Below are 27,527 nucleotides of genomic sequence, written 5' to 3'. Positions count from 1 at the left end.
CCCATCTGCTTGTTTACCCCAGCTCACACCTCTTTCATAAACAGACAATAACTTTTTGCTTGGATTGGCCTGCTAGCAAATTTACACAGCCCTTCCATGTAATGATCTGATTTCAGGTGATAGCGAGCTGATTAGTAGATGTAAGGGCATTCGCTCTTACTGCTGATGGTAGTCAGCTGATAGTATCTATTTAAGTAGCAATACACAGAAGGGAAAAAAGAATGGAGTAGTAGGAGTAGAACTTAGTGTGGTTTGTGGAGTTGTTTGCACACTGATTTAAAATCTGCAGGATGAGACAGGTTAGGTTTGCACAGTGAGGGAGTGTAACCTGGTCTGCAAACATGGCAGCTGCTGGGGCAAGAGACTGATGTAAGTCACTGGAAGGTAGGGGCAAAGTATTGTCAGTAATGGGTCTGGAGCTAAAAGACTAAAAAGTAAGGAGGTAATGACCTGTCCTGGAAAGCATAGGACTGGAAGAGATATTAAGAGTTTGGTATCACATGAAAGGAAACCCTGCAATTTGTTGAAATGAGTCCTCATCAGAGCTGTGATTCTACGCAGTATTACTTATAAACTGGGCTGAAAAACGTTGTTTATCTTCTTTCTTTGCAGCAGAATGCTTCTCTCCTGCTTGGTATGAGGGGTGTGCTCTAATTTCCTCAAATTTACGTAGTAAAATATTTTATGATTGGTCAGATTATTGATTTGCATCAAGTATCAATGTCTGTTTGGTCTGCTATTTCCAGAATGATTAAGCTCCTGGCTTTAAAAAAAAAAGAATAAATACAAATTTTGGGGTGAAATTCCCAATGGGCTGTTCTGTTCTTGTCCTGCTGCAGGAAGTTCTAGTAGCAGAGAAAAGCCATGGGGTAAGTAAAACTGCTGGACAGTTGAGGACCTGTTTTGCATAAGCTTTCGTGTTCCAAAGCAGTCAGCTCCTGGCCTCAAACTCTCCAGGCACAGGGCCAGACTTTACTAACCTACAAATGGGGAAGGGGAGAAAGGGGCTGCACTCTAGAAGCTAGAGCATCTAAATTAGATGCATCTAAATTAGAGCATCCTTTAAGCTGCTTTTGTCCAACATAAAACAGAGCAGTCAGAGTTTACTGAGTGGTACAATCTTGAAGCAATGTAAGTAGTGAACCTTTTGAAGGCTATCAGCACTTTTTTTTTTCTTTTACTTCAAGTCTTTTATGGTTTTGAACAAGGTTGAGCAAAATCCAATCCTGCTCATGAATTCTTCTATAGCATTCCTTACACTGGCTGGGTATGTACTGAGGTAGCTCCAGTGTCCCTGATTCAAGCTTGGAAAGTCCCAAGTGCAGAGTCAAGAAAAAGCTAAGTGCAGAGCAGCTTCTTCATTATGTCTAGCTGAAAATGGATTTGGATTGAATGGCCTAAAAACACACAAACCAGACCTAGTTATGGTGTATGTGCTGCTGCTTCTGGAGGTTTCTGACCACTTTTGGTGGCTGATGGCTGTGCCAACAGCTGACTTGGCCAGACACACTGGCAGAAGCAGGGACTTGCTGAAAGCTTGGAGGTGTTCAGGTCTGAGGCTTGAGAGAACTTCACTGTGGAGACACTTTGTGGATGTCTGTACCCACAACATGACTGACCCACCGCTCAGATGACGCTCTTGCAGATGGCTTAGAGATGACCCTGTTTTGTAGGGGTACCGCAGGGCAAGCAAGAAGGATTACAAGATCAAATTTTAACCACCTTAACATGTTTCTGGGCAGAGTTCTCCTGACAGTATTTTTAGTGAATTTGGAGTTCGCTTTACAAGGAAGGGATGCAGAAATGACTTTGTGTGTGTGAGACAGGGAGGCTTGGGAGAACCTGTAGAACTTGTGTGTTGTCTTCTACCCCTTTCTGAAATTTTGTGTGATCCTGAGGATAATCACTGCAGTATGTGAGGTTATATTGCTGCTGTAAAAGATGTGTGTGTATGTATGTTTCTGGTACATAACAGTAAAGTACACGAACCACAGACAAGCTCACTCACATGTACAACAAGTGTGGTAAGGGAGCACCAAGATGTGTAGTGAAGATGAGTCTGTTAATTGAGCTGTTTAAAACAAACATCTCCCCAAGCAAAAGGGATGTTAGACTGCAGTGTACCTCCTGCTGTGCTGGCCTGAGAGCGTTGACTGCTCTCATCTGCATTAAGACTGTGCAGCACTGCTCTGAGGCCTTGCATCATTGATGCTGCAATACAGTTCAACTCACAGCTGACAAAGTGATCAGTTCTTACTAACAAGATAAACCACGGTGAATGAAGAGCAAGAATCAATTCAGAGCAGTAGCACCATACCTGAAGAGGGATTGCTCGGAGTTCAGTTTCTCTAGATCTTATGTAGCCCATTTATACTGATTTCTTAAAATCTGGCCACATTAAATTCTAATTCCCCTGTTAAAGTCTCCTCTGGTGTCCCTTTGCGGCCTTTTTAGTTTGTGCTGGCAAAAATGACTGCTTGGACTTTTTCCCATTTTCTGTCTGGTTGGGTTTCTGCTCCCCTCTGTGACCTACAGCTGTTAGCTCCAACTCCGTGACTTTCTGTCTAGAAGAGTTTCTTTGTCCATGGAGTCCTCAAGAAAGCTGACCTTCATGGCAAGCTGACCTAATTAAATCCCAACACAGGGAAAAGGCATATGTAAGCAGCCAGGCACAGCCTTGGGATCCAGCAAAAGCAAATCCATCTTGCTCTGACCACCCTTCCCCGAGAAGGAGGGAGAATGAAGGACCACTCATGAACCCTCCTTGCTGTGCACTGTTGATGACCCTGCTGCTTAAAGTTGACTAGAAACCAAGCTGGTGTGGACCCTAGTTGCACACTTCCTATGCCAAGGACAGTGCCTCCTCCTCCACAACTTGCCCTCCCCGTGTGATGGATGGGTTTGAGGTGGGAGGAGCTGGCAGAGCTCATTCCAGTGGGAATAACCAGAGCAGCTTCCCAGGCCAGGGGGACCCAGCTGGGTTAAGTGAAATAACAGTGTGTGGGAAGGAAGTAAGAGAGGCCCATGGTTTGGTGTTTACCCAGGGTCCCGCGTGGGCTTGTAAATGTGAGAGGGGACAAAGTTCCTCTATAGCAAGGGTTAAGATATAGCTGATGGGAATGTTTCCATCAGGGCAGCTTTCCATCTAAAAACAAATAAATAACACGGGCATGATGGGTTCTGACAAAAGTCTAGACAGGAAAATATTGCTACAGCCATAAGATATTTCAGCTGGTTTCACAGAAACACTTCTCCGAATTTAAGTATTAAGAGCATTTTGGCTCTTACTATGAACACAAAAAGGAAAAAATATTCACATTGCACCAAGCCTTAACATGTAATAGCAAGCCTTACGGTAACCTTGCTGGAACTGACATTGCTGAGAGCAGTTAGCCTGAAACGTGCTGGTTCTGTGTTGGCCTTGAGATGCTTCTTGCTCATGCTGTGTGAGTCTGGGTTACGTGACAGGAAGAGACTTCCCAAGTCAGTATACAGTCTGCTGCTGTACTGAGCTTTGCTATGAGAGGTAGGACATGTTTGGCTGTTGACTTAGTGTGGTTTTTTTATAGGCTTTTATGAAGGAAGGGATGTAGGTGAGCGTTTGTTAAGTTTTGAGAGTCCTGTTTTGGTGTCATCCAGATTGGTAGAAATAGAAAGTCCTTAATAATATGAGAGTGGTTTATTTCATTGTAGCAGAACTCACTGGGTCTCAGTGGAGTTTAATGCCAAGAAATTACCTGGCTTTAATTTGCACATTGTGTCAGTGCCAGAGGCTAAAATGTTAGCGGGTTAGGGTGTGGGGGAGAAGCAGTGGAAAAATTACAATGAGCATTAGTCAACTGAGGTTGAATATAGGGCTCCTCACAGGGGAAGCCTGGTTTGTTAAGCAACTCGATCTCTCCCTGTGAGATCATACGCGCAAAACAGGTTGAGCAGTGTCTGCGGGCGTTGCCCCATGGAATTTGTAGATAAGGATGGGTTATACCTGCCAGTTCTCAGCACAGAGTCCAGTTACATTCTGCAGCTTCCAGAGGGAATAAGCCTCCAGAGGAACACAGTTATTCTAACTTTCTTGTGGTAAGTCTATTGGAAAAAAAAAAAAAAAAAAAGAAAATTATTCCTCTTCCCCCCCCCACCCTCTTCAAATCTCAGATTCCCTTACTGTGAGGTGTGATGCATGTGGTTTTCTTCATTAACAGGCCCAGGTATCACTACCAACACTGAGATGGCATGGTGGAAGGCTTGGGTAAGTAGAGGAAATAGTGAAGTGAAACACCTTCACTTCTTTCGCACTACAATAAGTTAACTTGTAAGCTCTATCAGGCACTGTGTGGGAATTAAATGTTTCCCTTTAAAAATCAGCCAAATCTGTTTACTGCTTTTCTGACTATAAAATGGTTTTAGCACTTCCAAAACCTTGATTAAAGGAGGTGTTAACATGCATGCTGGCTTTAAGAAGACCAGACTCTCCCTGGCCCTTCAGTTGAGTGGTGCAGAGGGATGATTATGTGTACATTGGGATATGGTACTGGGGATCAGCAAAGCTGCACAGCAGAGGTCTGCATTAGGTATGAAAGCTGCAGACTCCTTGTCCCTTCCTTCACCTCTGGCAGTGGGTTCAGAGCAGTGGCCTGTCCCCAGCATGCTGGCAGGCTGTGGTCATGGAGGGAGGTATGGTTTGTCAAGCCACAGTGTCTTTCTTTGGTGGGTTTTGAATATTGCTGCAACGATGTGGACTTGGACGCCCTGCCTGTCTGCTAGGAGCCAGAAATGCTGTTTGTTCTCTTTTAAGCTCTTGTGGCTTTGGGAGTTGTGGGGTGCCCTGAAGCAGCCTCCACATACAGATCAGTGGCAGCTCTCACATTAGCTTCTGTGGAAGGCTAGGTTTCCCTGGGGACTTTATCTCTAGATATCTACAAGCCAAGGCCTAGAAGAGAGCTGCTGGAGAATGGCATGTGTTGGAGCACTGGTGGAAAAGTCTTCTTTCCCTGCCCAGTCACCACCCTTTTGGAAGTTAGTATAGTAAAATGGATTTTTTTCCAAAGCCTGGAGGAGCTCTCACTTTAATTTTTCCCTTTATGTTGATCTGTTGCCCCCACCCTCCAAGCTGGAAATCATTTGGAAACTTAGTGAGAAAAGGAGGAAAGTCATTGAAAGCTCTAGAGGACTCTTATCTGTTGGTGTTGTAGGGGTGAAGGTATGAAGACAGGCAATGGAGGAGTAGTTAAAAATAAATTGTTTTTTCAAAATCCTCCATAAAAAATACAACTCATATGCAAACTATGAAAAATGTGAAACTCTTTCAGAAACTTTCCACTGAAAAGCAATAACCCCACCTGTCACACACATTTCAGGTTTTTGATAAACTACTCCTTAGGTTAGAAAATATTTTGATAGGATATATATTTTGATATATTTTTTAATCCCCTTACCCTTCATTTATAGGTAAAACGCTCTTCACATCATCAGCCGCAGGGTACACAGATTACATTGCTTTTGCACTAGTTATTCATCTTACCAGGAGATTTGCATGGATGCTTTGAGTAGTTTCAGCTAGGTAATTATAGCATCAATTCATCTGGAAAACAAGACCAAACTGAATAGTGTTTCTCTGGAAACTGACTGTGATTGTACCTGTGCTGGAACACAGAGAATCAAGCCTATGAGTGAGTCATGAGTAAGCTACTTGAACGAGGATGGGCTGTGTTTCTTGGAATTAAGACCAAAAAGGGCCATTGTTTGATCTGTTACCGCTGCCTCCAAATGAAAGCTGAGCTTTGCACTGCCTCTTACCCTGAGTCACCAGGCATGGATCCAGAGCATTTATTTCACATGAGCCTTTGAGTGAAGCTAGAGAGGACTGTCTGTCTATTTCAGAGCAAAATCAGACAGATGAGTGTATCCTGCTTTCCGGGGAAGTTTTGCTGGTACTGGCTGACTTCACAGGGGAGCAGAAAAGGAGCACTTGCTCTGATCCTGTCAACAGCCTGGCCAGGCCTCCTGTTCCAGGCTGATGGCAAGCCTTTGGGAGTGGCTCTGCAGTGACAGCTTCACCACAGCCTTAAACTTGCTGCTCAGTAATCACTGGGACGTAATTGAAGCTGCATCTAATGACAAGCTTCCCATTGATGCAGTCCCTTCCTCAGCTGCCCTCCCTACCCAGAGCAGGGTTTGGTGGCACAGGATTCTGTTGCTGTGCTGGATGCAAAGCAAACTTCAGTAAAAAAAGAGTTCTTCCAGATCTTGCAGTCTGCTGAACATACTGCTTCTATTGAAGCTCATCATTTCTTGGTTGCTTGATACTGTTCCCAGAGCTTGGCTGGCGTGAAAACACCTGCCAGCTATGTCTACCAGTAGAGCACTGGACAAGAACACCTGAACGAGCTTGCCCTGAGCCAGCCTGAGTATCTGTGCAGCATGGCGTGGCTATGCCTCAGCTGTGGTGCTGGGCTAGGCCTAGTGTTTCTTGGCTGCGTGCTCAGGAGCATGTCATTAATCTTCCAGACTCTTATTTAAAAATAAAAAATGCCAGCAATGCAGGTCCCGAAGGGAACTTCCACAAACCTTTCTACGTGGCAAAGATTTCTTGAAGGTTAGCTCTGGGGAGGATTTTTCTCTGGGGAGGACATGAATTACCTCAAAGGACGCAATGAGAAGAGGGAGAAGATCCCTCTGTCACAAAGGAAATAGGAGCAAAAGGAATTTGCACCAGAGCAGGAGGCTGCTGGGTGGCACTTGGAGGTCTATATTATGCAAGTCATATGGGACAGCATTAGTGATTACTTCTGGTCTGTAAGCTCTGGATTGAAGGTGCTTTTTACCTGACTGTGAGGCCACCCCCCTTAGAAAAAATCCATCAAGTCATGCTGATATCATTAGTTCAATATTAATCATATCCCTACAAGTCCATTTATGAGAATACAGCAGTTTCCTGGGGAAGCTTAAATCTCTCCGCTGCTAAGCAAGAGAAAACTGCAGTTACTGGAATAAAGTGGTGATGACTCTTTATGACTAACCATTCACAGACTTCCCTGTTGATAGGACATTATTGTTGGAGATGTCAGTGTATTCAAGCCAATTCCCTTGCCTAACAGCTTTGGTTAAACAGAAGCTCTTAAGCCTGGGTTCTGGTTGATGGCCTCACTGCCTTATGGTGACTGGAGTAAGTCCCAGTGTGTCTTTCTGCCCTGTTACTCTGGTGCTGGCTGTGCCTTACGGGTCTGACTGGAGGATTGCTATGTAGTTGGCTCTCAGCTCTGGGGAGGAGAACATTGTAACTGCACTTCTCCAGATGGATCTGTTCCTTCAAAGTAGCCTCTTGGCACAAATCCTTCCCAAGGAGGTGCTTCCTTATGTGAAACCAGTTGCACTTGAGAGAAGCAGCAGCAGAATAAAGCTGCTAACTAGAAAAATGGTTTGTGGGAAGATATGTATTCCATGAAACTGAAAAGGCTATGTATAAAACCACCCTGTACCAAAGTGCTGGAAAATGTGGCGCTTAATAGCAGTATGATATGATAGCATACGTGCTCTTAAGCATTGTAGAAAGGCTTGAATAGGAAAGTCCAGGCTACTTAGCTTTTTCTGCCAGACCACCTGCACCTAATGACTTTTGCAGCAGTGCTTGACCTCATTTTTCTGCCAGGAGCCAGAGGCTGGTACAGGCAAGTGGAGGGAAGAAACTTGTGTTCTCTTCTGAGATTTGCTCTTCAGAATGACTTGAACCAACCCCTCCGCTTTTCTGTCTTCCACATGTGTAATAATATGAATAATATTATTTTACGTTCCAAAATACCTTTTCTTGAGCTGACAAAATGCAGTAATGAAGTGTTGTATTTTTCTTATTTTTCAGAGCGAAGCAGAGGGTGTGTCTGTGACAGGTGCTTTAAACTTTGACCCTGCACCTGATGCTCAAGCCCTGTACAAGGCCATGAAGGGGCTTGGTGAGTTAACTCTATCCATATGTGTAAATTCTATGTTGCATTTATAGTTGCTCAGTTAAAAGCCATTCCTGAAGAAAATTGCAGCTAGAGATGATGGGTTTTTTTTATGTGGATAATTCAAAATCAACATTTCTGCAAGACATAATTGAATTTCTACATCATGAAGGCAATAAACTAGGGGAGGTTGTCTGATTACTTGAATTGGGATTATTATTACTCTGTGCACTGTGTTTATGGCTTATTGTTGCTCTCCATAGGGACTGATGAACAAGCTATAATTGATGTCCTAACTAAGAGGAGTAACATGCAGCGTCAACAGATTGCCAAATCCTTCAAAGGACAGTTTGGAAAGGTTCTTCCAAAACAAAGCCATATTCAGTCACTGTTTCACTGCATGTGGGATGTAGTAAATGGGTGTACAGTTCATCCTGCAAGCATGGTGTAAACAATATGCAGGTCTTTTGCAAACAGGTTAATATTTGATAATAAGGCCTGGGGTGAATATGTGAAATTAATTTGTGGTGGGATAAACTGGTTTTCGCCTAGTGATTGTAATTTTCTTTCTAAAAGGTATTTTGACCAGAAATATTTTTTTTTTAAATCCATTTTGACTTAAAGTGTAACTTCTTATTGTTTTTGAAGCTATAACAAAAAGTTATACTTTCTAAGTAGCCTTTTGAGTAAACTATCGGGCTGGTTTGGGGCTCTTTTAAGTGATAAAATTCAATTTAAATACTTATTTCATTACATTTATTTGGAAATTCTAAAAATGAAAACAAACTGCAATTGTTGACAACCATGTTTTTATGTGGCTATCTTTCTGTCTTTGATAAAACCTTACTCTCATTAGAAAAACTTGTGCTGCAAACCCTTCCACCAGCCCAACGGTGTAGCCAGATGTGTGAGAGTTGCATCTAAAAGTGTGGGGGAAGGAAAGTTATTGGCAAAGAGCAATATAGGCTCTTGGGCCAATATAGAAATAGGAATCTCCAGCAAACCCTGATGGAAAAGGGACTGCCTTGAAAGGGCCTAAGAAAGGGAAGCAAATGTGTATGGGACAATGAATAGAATGGTTTCATTCCATATACCCACTGAAACAGGGTGAGGCATACCCTAAAAGATCTATACAATAATGAGAGGAAGGTTTGAAGCCTGTCTTTAAACAGACTGCATGCCTGATTCTGCAGACGTCCTGTGTGTGTGTGCATGTGTAGGCTTTGGGTATTGGCTATATCCTTCACTTAGTTCAAGGCCTTCAGCTCCTGGTTCTGCTTCCTGTCTAAAACAGGTTGGAGGAAGATGTTTATCTTCCCTGCTCTGCTGCAGAATTATTACCTGGGGGAAGCTTGATACTGGGGAACAAAGGATGTGGAAGGACCTAGACAAAATCCATTTTGGAGTTAGGTGCCTTTTCCAGCCCCCAGGACCTTTTCTAATAAACTGTCAGCACAATGATGTCACAGCTTCACGGCTGTAGGCCATGGGGATGGAAACTGCACTGGGCAGGAAAGAGAACCTTTGAGGCTTTTTATGTGGTAAGCATGGTGATGTTCAACAGGATCTGATTGAAAGCCTGAAGTCTGAACTGAGCGGCGACTTCGAGAGGCTCATTGTGGCTCTCATGTACCCCCCGTTCAAGTATGATGCAAAGGAGCTGTACGATGCCATGAAGGTAAGTAAACTGCATGCTGCTATTTTAGTAGCATAGGTCCAATGTTCATTTCCTGTAACTGCCTATTAATGAAAAGTGATAGTAACTGGGCTAGTGGGTGATTATTAAGTTTGTTATTAACACTACCCCTTGAGAAATATTTAGTTGTGCTATCAGTGAATGTTGGGGGGGAATGCTGCTGTAATATTTATATGTAATATGTATATGTGTTTCTGTACGTATGTGTTTCAAAGCCTGGGGAAGGTAACAGTGGATCTAAACTTGGCTTTGGCAACAGATGAGCATCTGCAGATGAGTTTCTAACATGTAGCTCTAGAAACTCTTCGATGCTTTATGTAGTGCCTATTGTGAATGGAGCTCAATGACCTTGGGCCAAAGTTGCTGCCCTGACACCCCACCTGAGCAGTGAAACCGTTAAGAAATCAAAGAAATGAATGAGTGTTGGTGCAAGGGCCAAGCTGGGGTTAGCTGGGATCCTACCTGTTGATATAGTATTTTTTTAATGGTACAAAGGACTGACTAGACAAGCATTAGTGTCCCCACATCCCTCCGATACTTTCCACCAAAGATTCAGATCCAAAAATGCGTTGCAGAAGTGCAGGGTTATATACAAGAAACCTTTACAAATTGGGCATCTCAGTAAATGAATCCACACAAAACAAATGTGCTTTGTGTCTCCAGCTTTCATCTTGACAGTTTCTCACAGCTAAGCACACAGTCTGACCCTTTGCTGCCATCAGACTCCTCGTTTAACCATACTTCTCCAGCAGTAAATTTCACTGCATGACTGGATATCTTTCTCTACCTTTTTTTCCACTATGCTTTCCATCAAAGGGTGTGGGAACAAGTGAAGGTGTTATCATAGAGATCCTGGCATCACGAACAAAGGCGCAGATCAGAGAGATAATCAAGGCGTACAAAGAAGGTAAAGTGCCTGGGGCTCTGGTTTGTGTGGTCAGAGCAATGTGCCGCTGCCTGACTGCACAGCGGGAATGGTGTTACCAGCTAGCACTGTCAGCAGGAAAAGGGGATTGTAGAAGCAAGAAGGTGCAGCCTAACTCTGCCTTCAGCCTGGCAAACAGAACCTGGCTGTGCTGAGTGAATTTGAAAATCCCTCTCTAGCTTTCTTCCAGTCAGAGGAAAAGGTCAGCAAATCACAAATTTAGTCTGTGGTGCCAAGCTCAACCATTGTCAGAAGGCAAATAAAGCTACAGCTGTACACTTGGCTTTTTCTCTCCCTTAAATGTGCTGTAAATGGGAATCTATCAATTATGTTTGTAACTATTTCACAGCTCTTTGGTCCCTCAAACTACATCTCTAACATTAGCCGTGGGTTTATGCCTTTGCCAATGGAGCTAGTGGTACACTCGGTCAGATGGGAGTGCCTGTCTGGGTATCACTGAGGGTGTATGCTGATCTCAGCCTGCCATTTTTCACTAGTGACCTTCTTGACTTGTGTATGTCCTTAGGTGACTGGTGATATCCTGATCATAACACCCAAGTAAATACTTCCATCGTTCTTCTCTTTCTCTTGTGTAGAATACGGTTCTGATCTGGAAGAAGACATAAAATCAGAAACAAGTGGCTATTTTGAACAGATTCTAGTTTGCCTTCTTCAGGTAATGTTAGAGAAGAGAAAAGAGGATCCAAAGATCTTCATTTTTCTATTCCTTTTTGGAGAAGATGTGCGATAGAAGGGACAATGCAGTCACAATCATCACAAACTACAGGACAAACACATCACTTGAACTGGATCTCTGTTTTCAGCTTCAGTGTGACCGAGGCAGGAAAACCCTCCCTTAGCAGCAGTAAGAGAGCTGGAAACAGTCAGCTCTGCTGCAGAGAAACATCTCACTTTTACATACGCATAAAGTCACTACACCGTATAGGGGTCTTTAAAAAATAAAAATAAAAAATCTCCTCAACAATGATTCAACACTATTCCAGAGTCTGCCACCTCAATGCTGAGAGCATGTTTGGATTTATTTATCCTATTGAATTTTCTCAATTTTCTTGCCAAGAAGCAGAATAACTTAACAACTCCTTGACTGAAATCAGTAATATGAAGTGGAGCCAAGGAGTTAGCTCTTGTGTTGTCTGAAACATTACTGACTGAGTACTCTACAGAAATAGCTGAGGAGGAGATTTGTTCTTTGTCTAGAATGTACTCTGTGATCCTTGTGTGGAAAATAATTAATGAGAGCAAATGGTGTCTGTCTTTTTCTCCTCATAGGGTGAGAGGGACAATGCCACTCTCTATGTGGATACCGCGTTGGCTCTCCAGGATGCAGAGGTACTCTCAAATGCCTGTGATCAGTGATATGCTTGCATCCTGCCTATCTTGAATTTCAGGGTCCTTGGGCAACAGAGTCCTGGTCATCATGGGGTTGGAGCCATAACAGTTTTGGGAGGGGCCTTCTTGAAGCAGAAGCAACTTGGAGTTCTTCAGTTTTGCCTGCACTGCCGAGCCTTGCTGTTCCAAACAGGAAGGATGAGAAGTGTGGGCTCAGGCTCCACTGCTTTTGACATGTGGAAATATATAGACATTGTGGCGAGGGACACTGAAGATAGGGAAGAAACCTCAATAGCAGTGCTGGCTGCTCCAGCTGCTTTAGGAGGGATAGAAAGGGTGGAGATAGTGACTGCCCTGATTTCACTAGAAGACACAATCAAGGGTCTACACAGTCAACTATTCTAGCAGAGTCTAGTTCATACAGTACTTTAGGTTACTTTGAGACCTGTTGCCCAAGCAGTACCTCAAGCCAAATGCCTGTTCCTTTACCAGCTGCATGCACAGAAAATCTAACAATAGTGTGTTAAATTTCAGACTCTCTATGCTGCTGGGGAGAAGATACGGGGCACCGATGAGATACAGTTCATCACCATCCTGTGCACGAGGAGTGCCACACACTTGATGAAAGGTATGAAGCAGTCCACGTTCCTAAGCATCTGAAATGAGAAATCATCCTAGCCAAAAAAGAAGAGGCAGGGATACAGATGTCAAAGCTCGGGTGGTCAGAAATAAACACCTGCCTACTAATCCTTGCCTAATCCATGCCCCAAAGCTGCCAGCAGCTTTGAAGCTTATGAAGACTTAATGCAACTGAAAATCAGATTGTTTATATAGGAGTCCTGATACAGCAGTGATGACTAGATGGTGTAGCTATTTTTATAAGCCTAGGGGGAGAGAGTTCCTGCCTAACTAGGTAGAAACGTGCAGTGGACAGACTCATGACTCCTTGGACACGGGTTTCTTTGGGAAAAAATCACTGACAAAGCCAGTGCCGGGCAACCACAGGAAGCCTTTTCCAGTTTTGGCCTAGAAGTTCTTCTGAGACCATTGGAGGCTGCTTGGGAGGGGAAATGATGAACAAGCTCCAGCTAAGGGAGCCCTCAGCTCCCCAAGGCCCAAAGCAGCAGAGACCTGGCCTTGTAATCGCAAGACTTTCGAGGCAGTCCAAAGCTCTAACTAACAGATTTTGTTATGTTGGCCCTGATCTAAGCACATCAAGTAGCATGTGAATTTACTGGAACTCAATTGATAAATTTAGCTGTTGATGACCTAAGTATGCCTGAACTTCTTCAAGCTGAAGTCTTTGGAGACAATTTTCAGGGCCCTGGAGGCCAGCTCCCCCTTGTGTTTTTAAACTTAATCTGCCAACAGCACTTAGAAACAAACCAAACCAAACAAAAAGTGGCCTCTAGTCTTTGGCTGTGTCTGCCTTTAAGAACTGAGTTGCAACAGTTGGTCTGGATGTAACCAATCTTTGGGACCTGCTAAATTATCAAGGAAACGAATTTGATTTCCTCTGTACTAAGGCAGACTATAATAGTTTATTTTTTAAAATGTATGTGTATTGCAACTATATATTTATTTTTTTAATATGGAGAGTAGGTCTGAGTTGAGAAGGTTTGTATCAATTTCTCTATTCTGTAGTATTGCCTTTCACCAAAATATCTGAGTGTTAATGTTTAGGGATACGATCCTAAATGTTGTGCAAACTTCAGTATGATATTCATTGCATTACATAGCAGGTTTTCTTCTTTGTTAGTTTAAAAGCTAGGAATCAAAACAGGGGTTTGTACTTTGGAACCAGAATCTGTATCTAGAGAACAAAAGGGAACAACAACTCTGTTACTATTTTGTTTATGTGGGAGTTTATATAACTTGGAATCTGCACCTGTTTACTATGTTTAGCAGCTGTTTGGTGAAAATTCAAAGTGCTTTGTGTTTCAAACAGTGTTTGAAGAATACCAGAAACTTTCTGGTAAAAGCATAGAAGACAGCATCAAGAGTGAGACTAGTGGCTCACTAGAGGATGCTATGCTGGCTATTGGTAAGTGTCCCATTTCCCTTTCTTTTTCCTGAGTTTGTTGTCTTTCCTTCTGCAGCAATTGACTACTATGGGATGGATCTACTTTATAAAACTCTCTGGTAGGAAGTAAAGGATACTTAGTTCATGTCCTAGGTGTAGACTGAATGAATGGAAAAGCTGAATCTGTTGAACCTGCTGCCCTGGACTGCAATTATCATTGATTCTTACTGAGTCTTTTTTATATGCCTAGTGAAATGCACAAGGAACATCCATTGCTACTTTGCAGAAAGGCTATACCATGCTTTAAAGGTAAGGCATTTATTGCAACCTTCTTCTTCTTATTATTATTATTATTCATACCGGGCTTTACTGCAATCTGGCTCCTGCCAACTTCTGGAAGAAGCTTTTTGAGGAAGTTTGTCATAGTGGGATTTTGCCCATAATGTTAACTTAATGGACTGGGCCATGATATTTTCTTTTTAGGAAGCAATTCTCTTAATAAAACAGTCAAAAAAAAAAAAAAAAAAAGTTCCAAATGGTGATATGTAAGACAACTGCAGATTGTGTCCCTATAATTTTTAAATGATATGTAAAAATGTCAGCTCTCCCAACTTGGTGGAAAGCTGAGATGACTGTTTATTTTCTTATTCCCCCAAAGATTTGTGTTATTGAAGTGAACTTTATTTTCCTGTGAGTTCTTAAACAATACTGGTTGAAGGCAGGTGTTGTATGGGTGCTGCTGCAGAAGGGCAGTATGTATTCATGCCCTCTTTCAATCCTGTAAGTGTTTGCTTTTGCATTTCACATGTGCAAAGGCTCATGGCACGCTTAGACAGAAGGCTTGTGGTATGGACAGTGGCCCCTGGAGGTGAGGATGTGGCATCTTCACAAGGAAAAGCAGATCTGCTGCAGAATGTGTGCCGAGTGGTGTCTGAAAGCTAATTCACCCAGTCCCAGACCAGTTCGCAACAGCTTATCCCTTGAATGCCCACTAACACTGCAGACTGATGTATCTGTTGTTTCAGGGGGCTGGCACCCGCGATGGGACCCTCATAAGGGTGATTGTTTCTCGAAGTGAAGTTGACTTAAATCTTATCAAGGCTGAATTCAAGCGGATTGCAGGACAGTCTCTCTCCAGCATGATTGTGGTAAGCAGCATCTTGATATAATGGCTCTTAGTCGTCATGTGCTTTCCTAACCTGCCCAGAAAAACATGATGTGGGCAAAGCCAAACCTGATGAGAGACTGCTCTAGGCTTTTCATGTGTCCTTCATGATCTTCTAAATGAATCAAGATGCATTTAATCCTCCCTTTTACACCTTTCCCACACTGTGCCATTTTCTCCTTTCTGTTGTCCTTAACTACCAAAAACTAGTGTCATGTAAGTCAAAGCAGTTGTGATTTTATTTCTCTATTTTAAATTGACTTACCCCAAATGAAGGCCTGGCCCATGCTGTGGTGAGATAAGTTTATAAACTGAACCTTATCAAAGCATACTGCATTTCTTGGTGCTTGAGTCTCAGCACTGGACAAAGGACCCTCCCCTAGCAAAAAGCCACGTTTTCTATTAGGGCTGAAAAGCTGGGTTTTATAATTTGCTGTATAAGGTCTCTGGGGTATCCCTTTCCCCTAGTGCAAATGGCACAAAAGCCCTATGCTTATCAATCCCCATGGAACGTCTCATTCTGTAATGAGGGCCCTTTCTTCTAATTGACACTGTCAGTGTCTGTCATGTTGATTAATGATCAGTCTTCGAGGGTCTGTATGGACTATTCTTTCCTCTGAGAAGTGGAAATGCCTTTATACCTGTCATCACAAAATATTCAAAGGGAGTAAAATTTCTATCTCAAGATGTTCTCTGTAGTACTTCTGTAGACCAAAATGACCATATTTGTGGCTTTCTTAAAAACGTCCTTTGTCAGGGCTAACTGCCCATTCCCTTCCTGTAAGGGAGGGAACACTACACAAATACCAGGGATGTAAAATCTGAACACAACAGTACTGATTTCTCTTGTTTGTGCTGACTTTCTGTGCCACTCTGTAGGATGGAGCCCCAATCAATTACTCATTGGGATCCCAAAGAAAAGAATTGGACTTGATAAATGTTGTTTCAGGTGGCAGTAATGGGCTTCATTTCTCTGTTCACTTTTGATGGTTTCAGCTGGCAGTAACCCTGCTGAAATCTGGCTTGATCTTTCCAAAGTGTTTTTCTTGTGGGGGTTATATCCCATCCACTGACAAAGGCAGCAGCCAGTTTATAAAGAGGGACTTCTATACTCAACTTTTTTCTTTTTTTTTTTTTTTTTAATTTTTCCCCCATCAGGATGACACCAGTGGTGATTACAAGACAGCCTTGCTAAATCTCTGTGGCAGTGAGTGACAAAATCTAGGAGGAAGATGCTGAAATGGATACAGAAAGCAAATTAAGAGAATAAGTGCCTGAAAATGCGCACACAGAAAATCCTTCCATTGATTCAAGGAGGGTTGAGGGGGTGGGAGGGGGGTTGGGGTAGGGAGAGATCAAATTAGTAAAGATTTCCAAAGCTCCCTGAGAAACATGGATGCTTAGTACACATTAAAAACTGTTTACTTCCATAATGGTGTTAGAAACACTTCCATTTGTGTTTGGTTTTTGCTTCCATTTCATTCTGTGTAATTTCTCTTCTTTTCTAATGCATTTTGAAGGGCAGAAATCTCTTATCCTTTAAGTGCTTGTTTCCAGCAATATCCCAATTCCTCACCTGGACTAAAAAGTGTATTTCTAGACTGAGCATGAAGGATGGGCTCTTCGCTCAGTCTCTGGGGGGTGTGGGTGAGCTGCACAGCTAGATGCCCTCCAGTCAGGGGAATGTCCTGCTGTGGTGGCATGCCATTGCCAGGTCCTCTGGGCTTCCTCCAGTTCATGAGCCCTGGGCTCCTTCACCTGTCAAGAACTGAACAGACTCTTAACACAGAAACTGAGGTTTAAGCAACCTTTAGGTGAGATACAAATTGTAAGCTCCTGGGTATGAGGTATTGCGTACCACCCAAACATCCTGAGGCACAGCAGAATCAAGACTTTGTAGTAGCATGTATTGGACTCACTACACTTGGTCTCGTCTCTTTTATCCACTTTCCACATTCTGTCTGAACAAGCAATTCTGGCACAGGGACAGATTTCTTTTATGAACTCTTGACAGTGCCTGGTATGATGATACCCTGATATCTGACTAGGGCTGACCAATAAAGACATGGAGATGAGGAAAATCTTGTTATGATTAATAAAGAGATTTCTGGGGACATAAATGTTTTTCTTTTAAATGGGGATGATGCATATCTTTCTTGTTGCGGGGAGGGAACTATTTTCAGTAAATAGAAAGGATGTCTTGTCAAAACAAAAATGACTTCTAAAAATAACTTTAAGTAAAATACAAAAGTTGTCACTAAAATATATTTTCAACTATACTTTTCAGTGGCCTGGGTTGCAGATTACATGCTCTTTCTGCTAAGTCTCTTCCTCTCCCCCAAAATCAGAAGCTTCTTATGCAAATGTTCTAAATGGAAAAACTGTGGGTTTGGTTTTTTTCTTATTCTTCCTGGGAAAATATTCACCCAAGTTGAGTCATAAATGTCCTGGTTGCTACTGGTGAATAACTAGATTTTTGGTTGTTTTTACAGACATTAGTGAGAGAGAAAATTGCCTTCATTGCATATTTCTGAACTTCCTGATAGTTTTATATTGTGGTTGATTTTTTTATTTTTTATTTTTAACCTCAGTTTATCTACACTGAATTTATCTGTTCGTTTTCCCCGTAACTGCTAGGTCTATTACCTTGTATCACCTAACTTCTCACCAAATATTTTTAATTCCCAGGCCTTTTAATGTCTCCCGCAGGCTCACTTTTCGGGGGATGTACCAGTTTTACTAATGTGACAAAGGTGCCTCAAGCACTCGTGCAGCACCGCTCAGGGGCTGCGGGTGGTGCAGAGCTGTTCCCTGGCTGCCACCCGCTTCTGCCCAGGCATGGCGGCCTGCTCCAGGCATCACAGGCCAGGGTCCCCCTGGTTTTCAGGGCAAGAGCTCCCGGCCGGCGCTGGCAGCCCTCCCCGAGGAGCCGCTGCGGGGAAAGCCGTGCCTGCACCACCACCTGCTGGGGGCCGGCCGCGCTGCACCCCGCCGGGCGGGACGCGAGGGGCCCCGTGCGGGACCAGGCCTCAGCGCCCGGCAGCGGGCGGGATGCGGGGCGAGGAGGAGGGCCAGGCCTGCTCCACGTCTAGCAGGGCGTGGTTGCCCTCTCGGCTGGTCTAAATCCTGTGGTTTCCTCTGGCCGTGTCCCCCTCCTGACACTGCACCTCCGCTTCTGTCCGCTGACTCTCACCCTGCAGCAGCATGCCTCCGTGTGGCTCAGAGGCTCTGCAGAACTGCTCTCTTCTGTCCAGATCCCCACGATGAGGCTTTAGTGAAAATACAAGCCAGATCCTCTATGTTTTGGGTGTTTTATAGGAAAGGCCAGAAGGGAATTTGGAACTGACAAAGCAGGGAGTGTGAATGATTTAAATAGTTTGTACCCACACTGTCTGCATTTCTGGAGGCTGGGCAGGCAGTGAGAGCACTGACCCCAGCTGCAAGAGATCACAGAATCATTAAAGTTGGAAAAGACCTTCAAAATCACCTGGTCCAGTCATCTCCCTACCACCAATATCACCCACTTTCCTTTCTGAGCAATGTACCTATAGAACTTGAACCATCCCTGCCCTACTAGACATCTCCCTGCATCCCCTTACCAACCACCCCACACAAACATAGCATTCACCCCTTGCCTTAATTCTCAGGGATCACAATCTATCCTCAGTAACAACACAGAGGCCAGCTAGGATGTTGCCAGTTTCTTCTTTATTACCTGAAAAGAGGAGTCACCCAGAGGCAGACCAGTAGACTACCAAACAAAAAACCATCCCTGTTCTGTGGATTTCAGTGAAACTTTTGTACTTAAATCATCCTGGAGCCCTTGTACCTGGTTACTTAGGCCAGAGGCTGGCTTTCTGTGCTGAATGGCATGTGCCTCGTGCGGTGGGCTTGGGTGTGATGGTGGTGCCCACATACCAACAACAGGCCGGGAGGTGTGAGGTGAGGTGCCCCTGGGATCACAGGTGATGGGTAGTTGGGATCAGCTGGGAAAGGAGGAACAACTGAGGGAAGCTGATTCTATCAACATAATTGCTGGGAAACAAAGCAATTGTAAAACATCAATAAAGATTTAATTACATATTGATTGCTGCTAAAATGTTCCCTGGGTGAACAGGTGCTTTAATAAAGCGGAATCAATTCCTAAGCTGTTCTAACCAGTCTTTTCCAAACACAAACATTGACTTAGGGCCTTTCTATTCATCCACAGTTTAATTAACACGATTTTATTGCACAAAAATCAAGATAAATTCTCAGCAAAGCAAAAGGCAACACAGACTCTGACGGGGGCACTGCAAGAAATGCTCGGGACCGGTGCATGCCTTCTGCCACCCATGCGCTAGCCCTTTTCCAGTCCTGCTGGCTGCCCATGCTGCAGTCAGAGCTGTGTGTGTGGAGCTGGGGAGCTGCCCTGCTGCACCTTGCTGTGCCCCCTGGCTGGCTGCAGGCACTGCATCTCTGCTTAGCTCATGCCTGGGTATATGTAGCGACGGTTGAATCTAGCTACCAGCTCTGTTCATGATCAAGAGGTAAACTTGCAAAAATCTGTTCAAGGTATGATGTCAATGTGTAAATTAAAATATGTTTAAACCCAAAGGCTTCAGTTCCAGAGAAAGGTGGCGATGTAGGAGTTGCTTGATTCTCCCAGCATCCCAGTGCAGACATGGCCTAGCACCCCAAAGAGTGACCACGGGATCCCCAGGCAGTGGCCAGCCATGGGCAAGAGAAGGCCCTGCAGAAGAGGTGTCTCATTGCTGGGACTTCTGGAGAGAAGAGGAAAAGATTGGGTTGGCCCATGTTCATTTGCATTTTTATTTTGCAATAGTTTGCAGTCATCTGAGGGTAAAGTATATTTAAGTGTTTAAACTGAGGTTAGTAAAGCCCTCATTCCTGATGGGAAGTGAAAGAAGACAATGGCAAATATCTGAGGCAAAGTGGAAGCTTTCTTTCCCATCTCCCCACCCTTAAGAATTGTTTTTGTGGAAGAAAACATGAAAAGGATGTTCAATCTTCCTGTCTCCCTGTGGTTTCCCTAGGAGTGTGTGGAGGTATCCCTGGGGGGTGTATGGGGTTGAGCTGGAGCTGGGGGAGCCAGGGAAAGAGCTCCAGGTCAGGCACCAGAGCTGGTGCTGGGAGATCTGTGGGGCTGCACAGACAGCACTTCTCTTCAGAGTAGGGGGTGGGGTGGTTTTGCTGAAATGCAGGACAGCCCAGTGTGCAGGGAGCTCCATGGGGAGGTGGGTTATGCTAGTATGGACACCCCCATTGGTCACTGTGGTGGGCAGAAGGGAGACCCAAGGGGAGAGCATCCTCCATGCTGGGCAGATGGGAGCCTTACTGGATGGAAACATAGGCTTTTTTATTGTTAAATTCATAAATTAATGGTGAATTAGTGTCAATTTGTTATTGTAATGTGACATGGTGAGGAAGTACTGCCTGCCACAGGCATCCAGATGAGATAAGAGAGTCTTCTAGTGTTGAGGTTTATTGCCTGTCTTTCTTGAAGGAGCCCATTCAGTTGGCAAGGTCACCATCTGATGACAAAACTGGAGGTCTTCCCTGTGGCCTATTGGATGGTATCTTCCTTGCAGGGAAGGTAGTAGAACCTGTGAGGCGCAAAGGTGGGATTACGCCAAAGACATAGCATGTTTTCTTCAACTTCTGCCCTGAACCTGAATGCCCGAGCTGACTCCAAAACTCTTCAGTCTTGTAGTGGTCAGGGTCAATAAGTGCAGCACTTCCCTGTGCCTGGGATACCGCAGCAGCACAGAGATGTTTTGTTCAACGCAGTGCAGTGACCTCTTCTCATCAGACCACATGTAGACAAGGTCACTCCATCATTCCCATCACTGCAAACAATAATGGGCTTGTAAGTAGTTGTCGTTCAGTCTTCTGGTGTCATATATTTGAACTCAAAGGACTTGTCCCTGAGTTTCCAAGAAGTTATCAGTAGAGAATTTGCTGTTTACTAAATAAACTTATGTTAAGCTGCAGAAAAAAATAAATAAATAAATCATAGTTTGGGATTTATATTTGACCGTCCTCCCAGAAGATGATAGAAACAGTCAGCCTTGGGGACCTGGGCTCCTGTCTATTTGGCAGAAAGTATGATATGTTCAAGCTGTGCTTCTGTTTTCCCAATATCCCTTCCTGTTCCAAATCTCAATTAGTCACAGTGCATCTGCATCGTGCTTTGGACTGCTCGCGTCTGTTGGAGGCTTGGGACTGGCATTTCTGTCTGAAAGTTGTGTACCTGAGACCAAACGGTGGTGTTGGTATGGGAGTTCAAGTCTCCTGGATACTATTCATTACACTTAGAATTTCTTTGAAACTTGAAGAATGTATATGGTGGTGTTTTTCTATGGCATATAACGCCTGTATATACTCCCAATGGTTTTATAATCCTGAGAAACCTTTTCTGCATTACTGGCTAGATAAAAGTACTTACTACAAAAGAAATGCAGGCTTCTTTAGACTCTGTGCATGCAGGAATCTAACATTTGGAGAAATAAATAGCTCTGGATCACACAGAGGAACCAGTACTGTTCTCTCTGTGGTAATGAAGAACAGGATATGTTGTAGGCACAATATTATTAATAAATAGTGAGCAATGCAATACAACTTTGTAATTCAATTAAGGATTTCAGCTGAAATTGCTCTTTGGAGTTATAGATGACAGTAAGCTTTGAAATTGAGTTACAGTCCAAGCAGGAACTGAGTCATGTGTGGCCATGTTCAAGAGAAGCATAGGATCACAATCAGGACTGGGCAAAATGTCATTGACAGTAGTATATTCACTGAAAAATGGCATCTGGGGGGCATAAATTAAATTAAACTAAGCTTATAAATAAATGTCAGACAGCAAAATAGGGAAAAATGAAAGTCAACATTTCCATGTATTGATTTTAAAATGGCAACTTTATTTTAAAAAAAACATTTCATGTTGAAAAACAATTGTTTAAAGGTTTCATTAATCTGAACCTGAGACATGACATTTTGGAAGGGAAAATGCTCAATGTTTCAGTTTGCATCAGAATATATATATATTTTTACTTTCCTGTATATCTCCTATATTTGTATTTTAGTTTAAGCCAACCAACCTCAGTTTTCCCTTCAGTTTTGTGGTTCAGACACTGAGCTGAAGATCCCCTTTTCTTTTAGCCATAATAAAAGCTGATGTCCTTTATAAGGGAGGAAAGACTGATTGCTTTAAACTTCACTAGCTGTCTTCTCTAACAGAAAAGACCGGTGTAGTTGGAGCTAAACTCTGTATGAGTTTAACAGGAAAAACAACTCACAGAAGAGCTAGACAAGAAAAGAACAGGAAAAGTACAGCTGATGTCAACCTCTGCTTTTGCCAGAGCTCTGTGATCAAAGGTTATGAAGCATATCATAATCACCAAGCAGCTCTTCTGCCTTCCTCTGTTAGTTGGTTATCCTTTACTTTCCACACTTACCAGGTTTTTCGCCCTAGCCCTACTTCATTACTCTGCTAGGAAGCAACAGACAAGATGACAAATATTTTTGTAAGAAATACTAAGTCGTGAGCTTTCTAGTTTGCAGCAGGACAGTAGCAAAAGGAAGGTGTAGAAATGTATTCACTCTGTGCCAAACAACTACAAATGCAGCTTATCGTTCAGAAGTCATTAGCTATTCAGTACCATTTTTTCCTAATCTAAGATAATATTAGTTCAATACTCTGCTATCCTAGACTCAAAAAAAAAAAAAAATCCTTCATAAATAAACAGAGATACCACTTTTCCTAAGATCAATCATTCCTATTAATTCAAGGAATTACTGCTTAGATACAAGAAGATCCCATAGTTTTTTCCCATACCATCACCATCTCAGCCTTAGCTCTCTTCTTGCAGGCAAGGCAGACAAGGGTTTCAGAGTCCCCACATCACACATTAATGTCAGAGTCCAGGGCTGAAATGAAGAATGTTCTGCAGGATTTGAAAATCATTATACAAATCCATTTACTTCTTACTGCTTCTCATGCTTTTGGGACTGAAAAAAAAAATAAATCCCTGCACAAGGCAGTTTTTTGCTCTGCAGATTTGATAGCTCTGTATTTCTAAGGCACAGCTGTGTTGCCATGAGTAATGTGCTAACTGTAAAAGCCACATAGAGATACATCTTCTTGGGACTGCCTTTAATGAGGTTAAATCAATTAATTTCAGGAAAGTGTTCATATGCCATGATAAAAGCTGTTAAATAAATAGGATTTTCAAGCAGTGAAGAACAAGATCTGTTTCTTCTGAAGCACCAGATATTGCCTAGAGTAAGAAACTAGTGAGCCAAAATGATACAGTTTGTAAGCACCAAATTAAGTCTCTAGTTCAGTTGTCGTCTTCTTTTTTTTTTTTTTTCCTAGATCATCCTGTAAGAAATCACAGCCACACTACTTACCTTTTTTCCTGCCAAATAATCTGGAAAAGCTTGTCAGACAACATAGGACCCTGAAATTCAAGGCTAAATTCAAAGAGCTTGACAAGCTCATCTATCTTCATGTACATAATCATCTGTCTTACAGCTGCTTCCCAAAGGAAATGAGACCTGGCAACAAGCTGGAAGAGCTGTGGGTGGTTTTTTTTTTTTCTTTTTTTTTCTTTTTTTTTTTTTGGTGGAGGGTAGGGAGAGAAGTCTCTTCTTAAACTAGCCAAGCACCAAGTAGGCATTATTACTTTTTTCCGGTTCCCTAGTGAACTTTTCACATGTTCTAATGGCAGGTCATAGCCACTTCGTTAAATGTTTTAGTGACAGTAAACACAGCAAAAATAATTGTCATGAATGCATTATGCCTTAAAGCTCTCTCACTAGGTTAGGAAAATTGTGGTTAAAAACTGTGGCATTTGGATGACCTTCCTTTCGCTGTTCTTCCAGCTAATACTAATACTCAATTCTAGTATAAATAGAGGCAAACATTTGTGATAATAAACTTTCAACCTCAGTCACTGACTTGTTTATAGCGAGGTTGGTACTTGAGGGATCCAGTGTAATTTAAAAGGCAATAAATTGAAACAAACTCACTCCATTTTGGAGGCTGCTTATGAACTCTTTTAATTTGGTGTCATATTTATTTGGGGAGAATTAGATTATCCTATTCATTAGATGCAGTGGCTGGTGATGAATGGAACAACATTCCCCATCAATGGCATTAATTGAATCCTTGCAAGCACAGATAATATCCTTGCAGGAAACAGGAGAAGATGGAAAAGTTCTCCAAAGGTCTGCAAATACTACAGCAAAGAGGGAGCACTACTGGGCAGCCATGGTTGTTGGCAGCAGTTGAATGCTTTTCATTTTTTGTGAAACTACTTAATGAGTAGTTATGATCTCTAGGCATACAACAAAGATCAGATCCCCGTGCTGCGAGGCATTGCATGAGTGCATGTTAAGGGGAAGCTCCTGCTTCAAGGCTGAGTTTAAATAAAAAGATCCCACAACGTATGGGACAGGTGGTAGAGCTAGCCACACAGAAAGTAAGGGGTTTAGGATGTGGTTTAATGATCCAGTTTAGCTGCTCTGGTAGCTTCCTTCACTCCATCACTTCCCTGAGTTGGCGATGAGCTGGTTCTGGGGACAAACGGGCAGAGAACCTCTCTCAATATCTGTAGCCTGAGGATGCAGATTTGTTCCAAGGGGCTGCTTGAACCACCTGAGGCAGAACCAAGGAGAGAGCACAGCTCTCCTGAGCTGCAGGTTAGTGCCATAGCTAAATCCTTTGCCTCGGGGGAAATACACTTTATCTCAGAGGGGAGCCATAATCAAAAAGACTGGCAGACCTTCAATAAAACCACTTTAAACCTCGTGTTTTGTAACCAGACCAAGATTATTTTCTCTTAGCTCATCAGTAATACATGCTTGGGTCTGTTGAAAATTTCTTGGAAGTGTGTCATTCTTCCAGGGAGCGTGTCCTATTGATGGAACCATTAGCCAGTGACAATCAATCAGGGCATAATGCAGTGTTCAAAAATGAGCAGGAGCTATCTGATTCATGTCCTTGTTCAGATTAGAAGTTGTTTGTTACTAGCAAATTACTTTATTGTCAATGAAAGGTGAAAACCAGTCTGAAACATTGATGGGCTTAGGTGCAAAAAGGGAATCCAGACTTTACTAACCTGTGAGTTTCCTGGTTGCTTCCTATGGAAGAGATTCTGGTCCCGCACATCCCAATGGCACAAAGCAGTGAACAGAGGCAAAGTGAAACAACTCTGCCCTGGGAGTATGGGACCCCCAGAGATCCCTGATGTGCCCCATGAAGCCTGTCCCTGTATTCTGGACAGATCCTTTCTGTCACTGGCACACTTCCAGTCCTGGGGTCTGCAGGCAAAGGGCGGTGTTTGCCATCAGCTGTGTGTGCACCAGGACAATTCTCTTGGGGAATTCAGGGGCAGTAGTTGGAGGCATTTTTCCTGAATGTTTTGAACATGTGCCCAAAACTCTCCTGGAGAGTAACTGAAAGGGGCAAGGAAGCACTTGTCAGGACAGACGACTACTCATGCAAATAGGAGATGCCAGAGCTGGTCACCGGGATCACTGATGACACTGAGCTCTCCCATTGCATGTCCTCTGCCAGGGACAGATGTAGAAATGGAGATGAGTGACTGGAAGCAGTGGATTAGACCTCAGATCATCAGAGCCCCAGGGAAATCATCCACCCAGGGATGACACCTTTTCTCTCCACTTGCACTGGACTGTATTTCTTTCTGACCTGCTCTTTCAATAACACAGTCCTGAGAAGATGCTCTCAGCCAAGGTCTTGAAGAGGTTAAAGCAGTAATAGCCACAGAGGGAGCAACATAGGCATCTATAAAACTAACCATTTCAGAGCACTAATTTCATCAGCAAACTAATTGCAAATATTGTATCTAAGAACATTTCCAGCCATCTGCAGGAAGGGAATGTCATAGTGCTTGGAAGGCATGATGTTTTTATGACTGCGTCTTGCTGATAAATAAATGTGGTGCAGTGAGTTTTGGGTGTCACGATGATAATCATGTAGAGCAAACATCTCTTGCTGTTAGCTGGAGGTATTTACATAACACCTTTACTGTGGTATCTGAATACTTCCTGGTGCGTGTTTGTCCTCCCAATACTTCTGTTACACTTTACTTCTGTTTTAGAGCATGGAACCAAGTGGACGTGGGGACTGTTGCTACTCTCTACATTAGGGCTTGGCTGTACCTGTTGTCACATGGGAAACCTGTGATACTGCAAGGAACAAAATCACAGGTTCCCAAGTCTAAAGCTGGTACTTTGCCAGCTGTTTCTCATACTTTTACTGTGGAACCAGCTAAATATTTGTAGTCTCTAAACAACTTCCATTATAATTAGTCCTAATCTGATATGAGGGGGCCAAAGAAAAGGTAAGTCTGTGTCCCTTCCCCAGAGTAAGAACAGCAGCAATGTCAGGACAGTGGAAGTTTGTGCTGTCCCTGTCCCTGTGATTCCTGCATTCTGGGTAAATTGAAATCCTCACTTGCTGGAGGTGGAGATTTTGTCAGACACCAAGTCTGCTGGAAGGTAAGTGATGATTACAAAGCATATAGGGCAGAACTCACCGTGGTTCAGCTTGGTTTAGTTTTTGGCTCTCTTTGACTGGGGCAATGGAGTTTGAACTCTAAAGAAAAATGGTGCAATGTTGGGTAGAGCTGTGGCAAGATTTGCCTTTCTGTCTACTTGGAATCTGCTCTTTAGGCTTGTTGCTCCCTGGGAACTGAGTTCTGATGTTTGGACTCAGCCTCACATACCTCTCAAATTATCTCGGTTCGTAACCACCCCATTTCAAGGACTTGTGTATAACATATAAATAAAATTAGTTATGCACAGTTTTCTCCTCCAGTGCAAAGGTGATCTGTAGTACCCTGATGTGATGCCATCTGATGAAGTGGCAATGCAACAAATAACCTGTAAAGCTCTGCAGACTCACCTTCTGCCTGCTCACCAGTGAAACGAAGCAGCAGCGACAGCACAACCTTGCAACAACAAATAGCTATGTCTGCATATAGCCTGTGGCTTTTGTGGGTTGCCAGCCAAAGAACTGAGAGTTTAACAACACCACAGGCCCTACTTTGTGAGAGCCGACAGCCTTTCAAAGAGAAGCCAAAATTATTTTAAAAAATATTTGTTGTGAGTCATTTTAATGAATGAGGTTGTCAGCCTTTCCAAGATCTACAGTAATGATCAATGGGGCACTTCCCTCACCTGAAGACCACTGGAGACATTATATTCTGAAGTTTCATAAGTTTGTGCTGACGTGGACAGCCTGCCAAGCACAACAACATTTCTGCTTTGAGGACAGGGTGAAGTTACTACATCTAGGGTTAAGGCTAAGTAATCCCAGGGGTCAAGACATTCAGGACTTGCAACATAGCTCCTAAAATATTTACCATTTTCCTCTAGAATAAACCAGTTTAAAAAAAAAA

At 43.1% G+C, this 27,527-nt stretch overlaps 1 protein-coding gene and 1 long non-coding RNA gene across 3 annotated transcripts; one reads left to right on the top strand and one right to left on the bottom strand.

Moving 5' to 3' along the window:
- Positions 1–1,262: 1,262 nt before the first annotated feature.
- On the bottom strand, positions 1,263–17,084 carry LOC121072928. Its single transcript, XR_005821441.1, has 3 exons — positions 16,955–17,084; positions 11,913–11,922; positions 1,263–1,274 (listed from the first exon to the last, which is right to left on the bottom strand). It is a non-coding gene; the product is annotated as an uncharacterized LOC121072928 (long non-coding RNA).
- Positions 3,408–26,853, top strand: ANXA8L1 (annexin A8 like 1). Of its 2 annotated transcripts, XR_005821440.1 has the most exons (14): positions 3,408–4,077; positions 4,200–4,246; positions 7,853–7,943; positions 8,201–8,295; positions 9,502–9,615; positions 10,450–10,540; positions 11,155–11,234; positions 11,849–11,908; positions 12,443–12,536; positions 13,857–13,952; positions 14,182–14,240; positions 14,957–15,079; positions 16,255–16,943; positions 26,843–26,853. XR_005821440.1 is itself a non-coding variant. In XM_040563228.1 (13 exons), exons 2-13 carry the CDS (start codon positions 4,226–4,228, stop codon positions 16,309–16,311), a joined length of 981 nt encoding a protein of 326 aa, XP_040419162.1. In that variant the 5' UTR covers positions 3,408–4,077; positions 4,200–4,225; the 3' UTR covers positions 16,312–16,958. The 2 variants fall into 2 exon arrangements, 1 of the variants encoding a protein (XP_040419162.1); XM_040563228.1 differs by lacking the exon at positions 26,843–26,853 and having other exon boundaries at positions 16,255–16,958.
- The last annotated feature ends 674 nt before the right edge of the window (positions 26,854–27,527 follow it).

Source organism: Cygnus olor, chromosome 7 (genome assembly GCF_009769625.2).
Source record: "Cygnus olor isolate bCygOlo1 chromosome 7, bCygOlo1.pri.v2, whole genome shotgun sequence".
In the NCBI taxonomy this organism is placed as follows: Eukaryota; Metazoa; Chordata; class Aves; order Anseriformes; family Anatidae; genus Cygnus; species Cygnus olor.
Note: the sequence above shows the minus strand (reverse complement) of the source record. Positions and strands in the feature narration are given on the sequence as shown.

Coding starts and splice junctions, on each gene's coding strand:
- ANXA8L1 (XM_040563228.1), top strand. CDS start 4,226: ATGGCATGGTGGAAGGCTTGG. Junction 4,247..7,852: donor TGGCATGGTGGAAGGCTTGG/GTAAGTAGAGGA, acceptor CTTATTTTTCAG/AGCGAAGCAGAGGGTGTGTC. Junction 8,296..9,501: donor TCAAAGGACAGTTTGGAAAG/GTTCTTCCAAAA, acceptor GATGTTCAACAG/GATCTGATTGAAAGCCTGAA.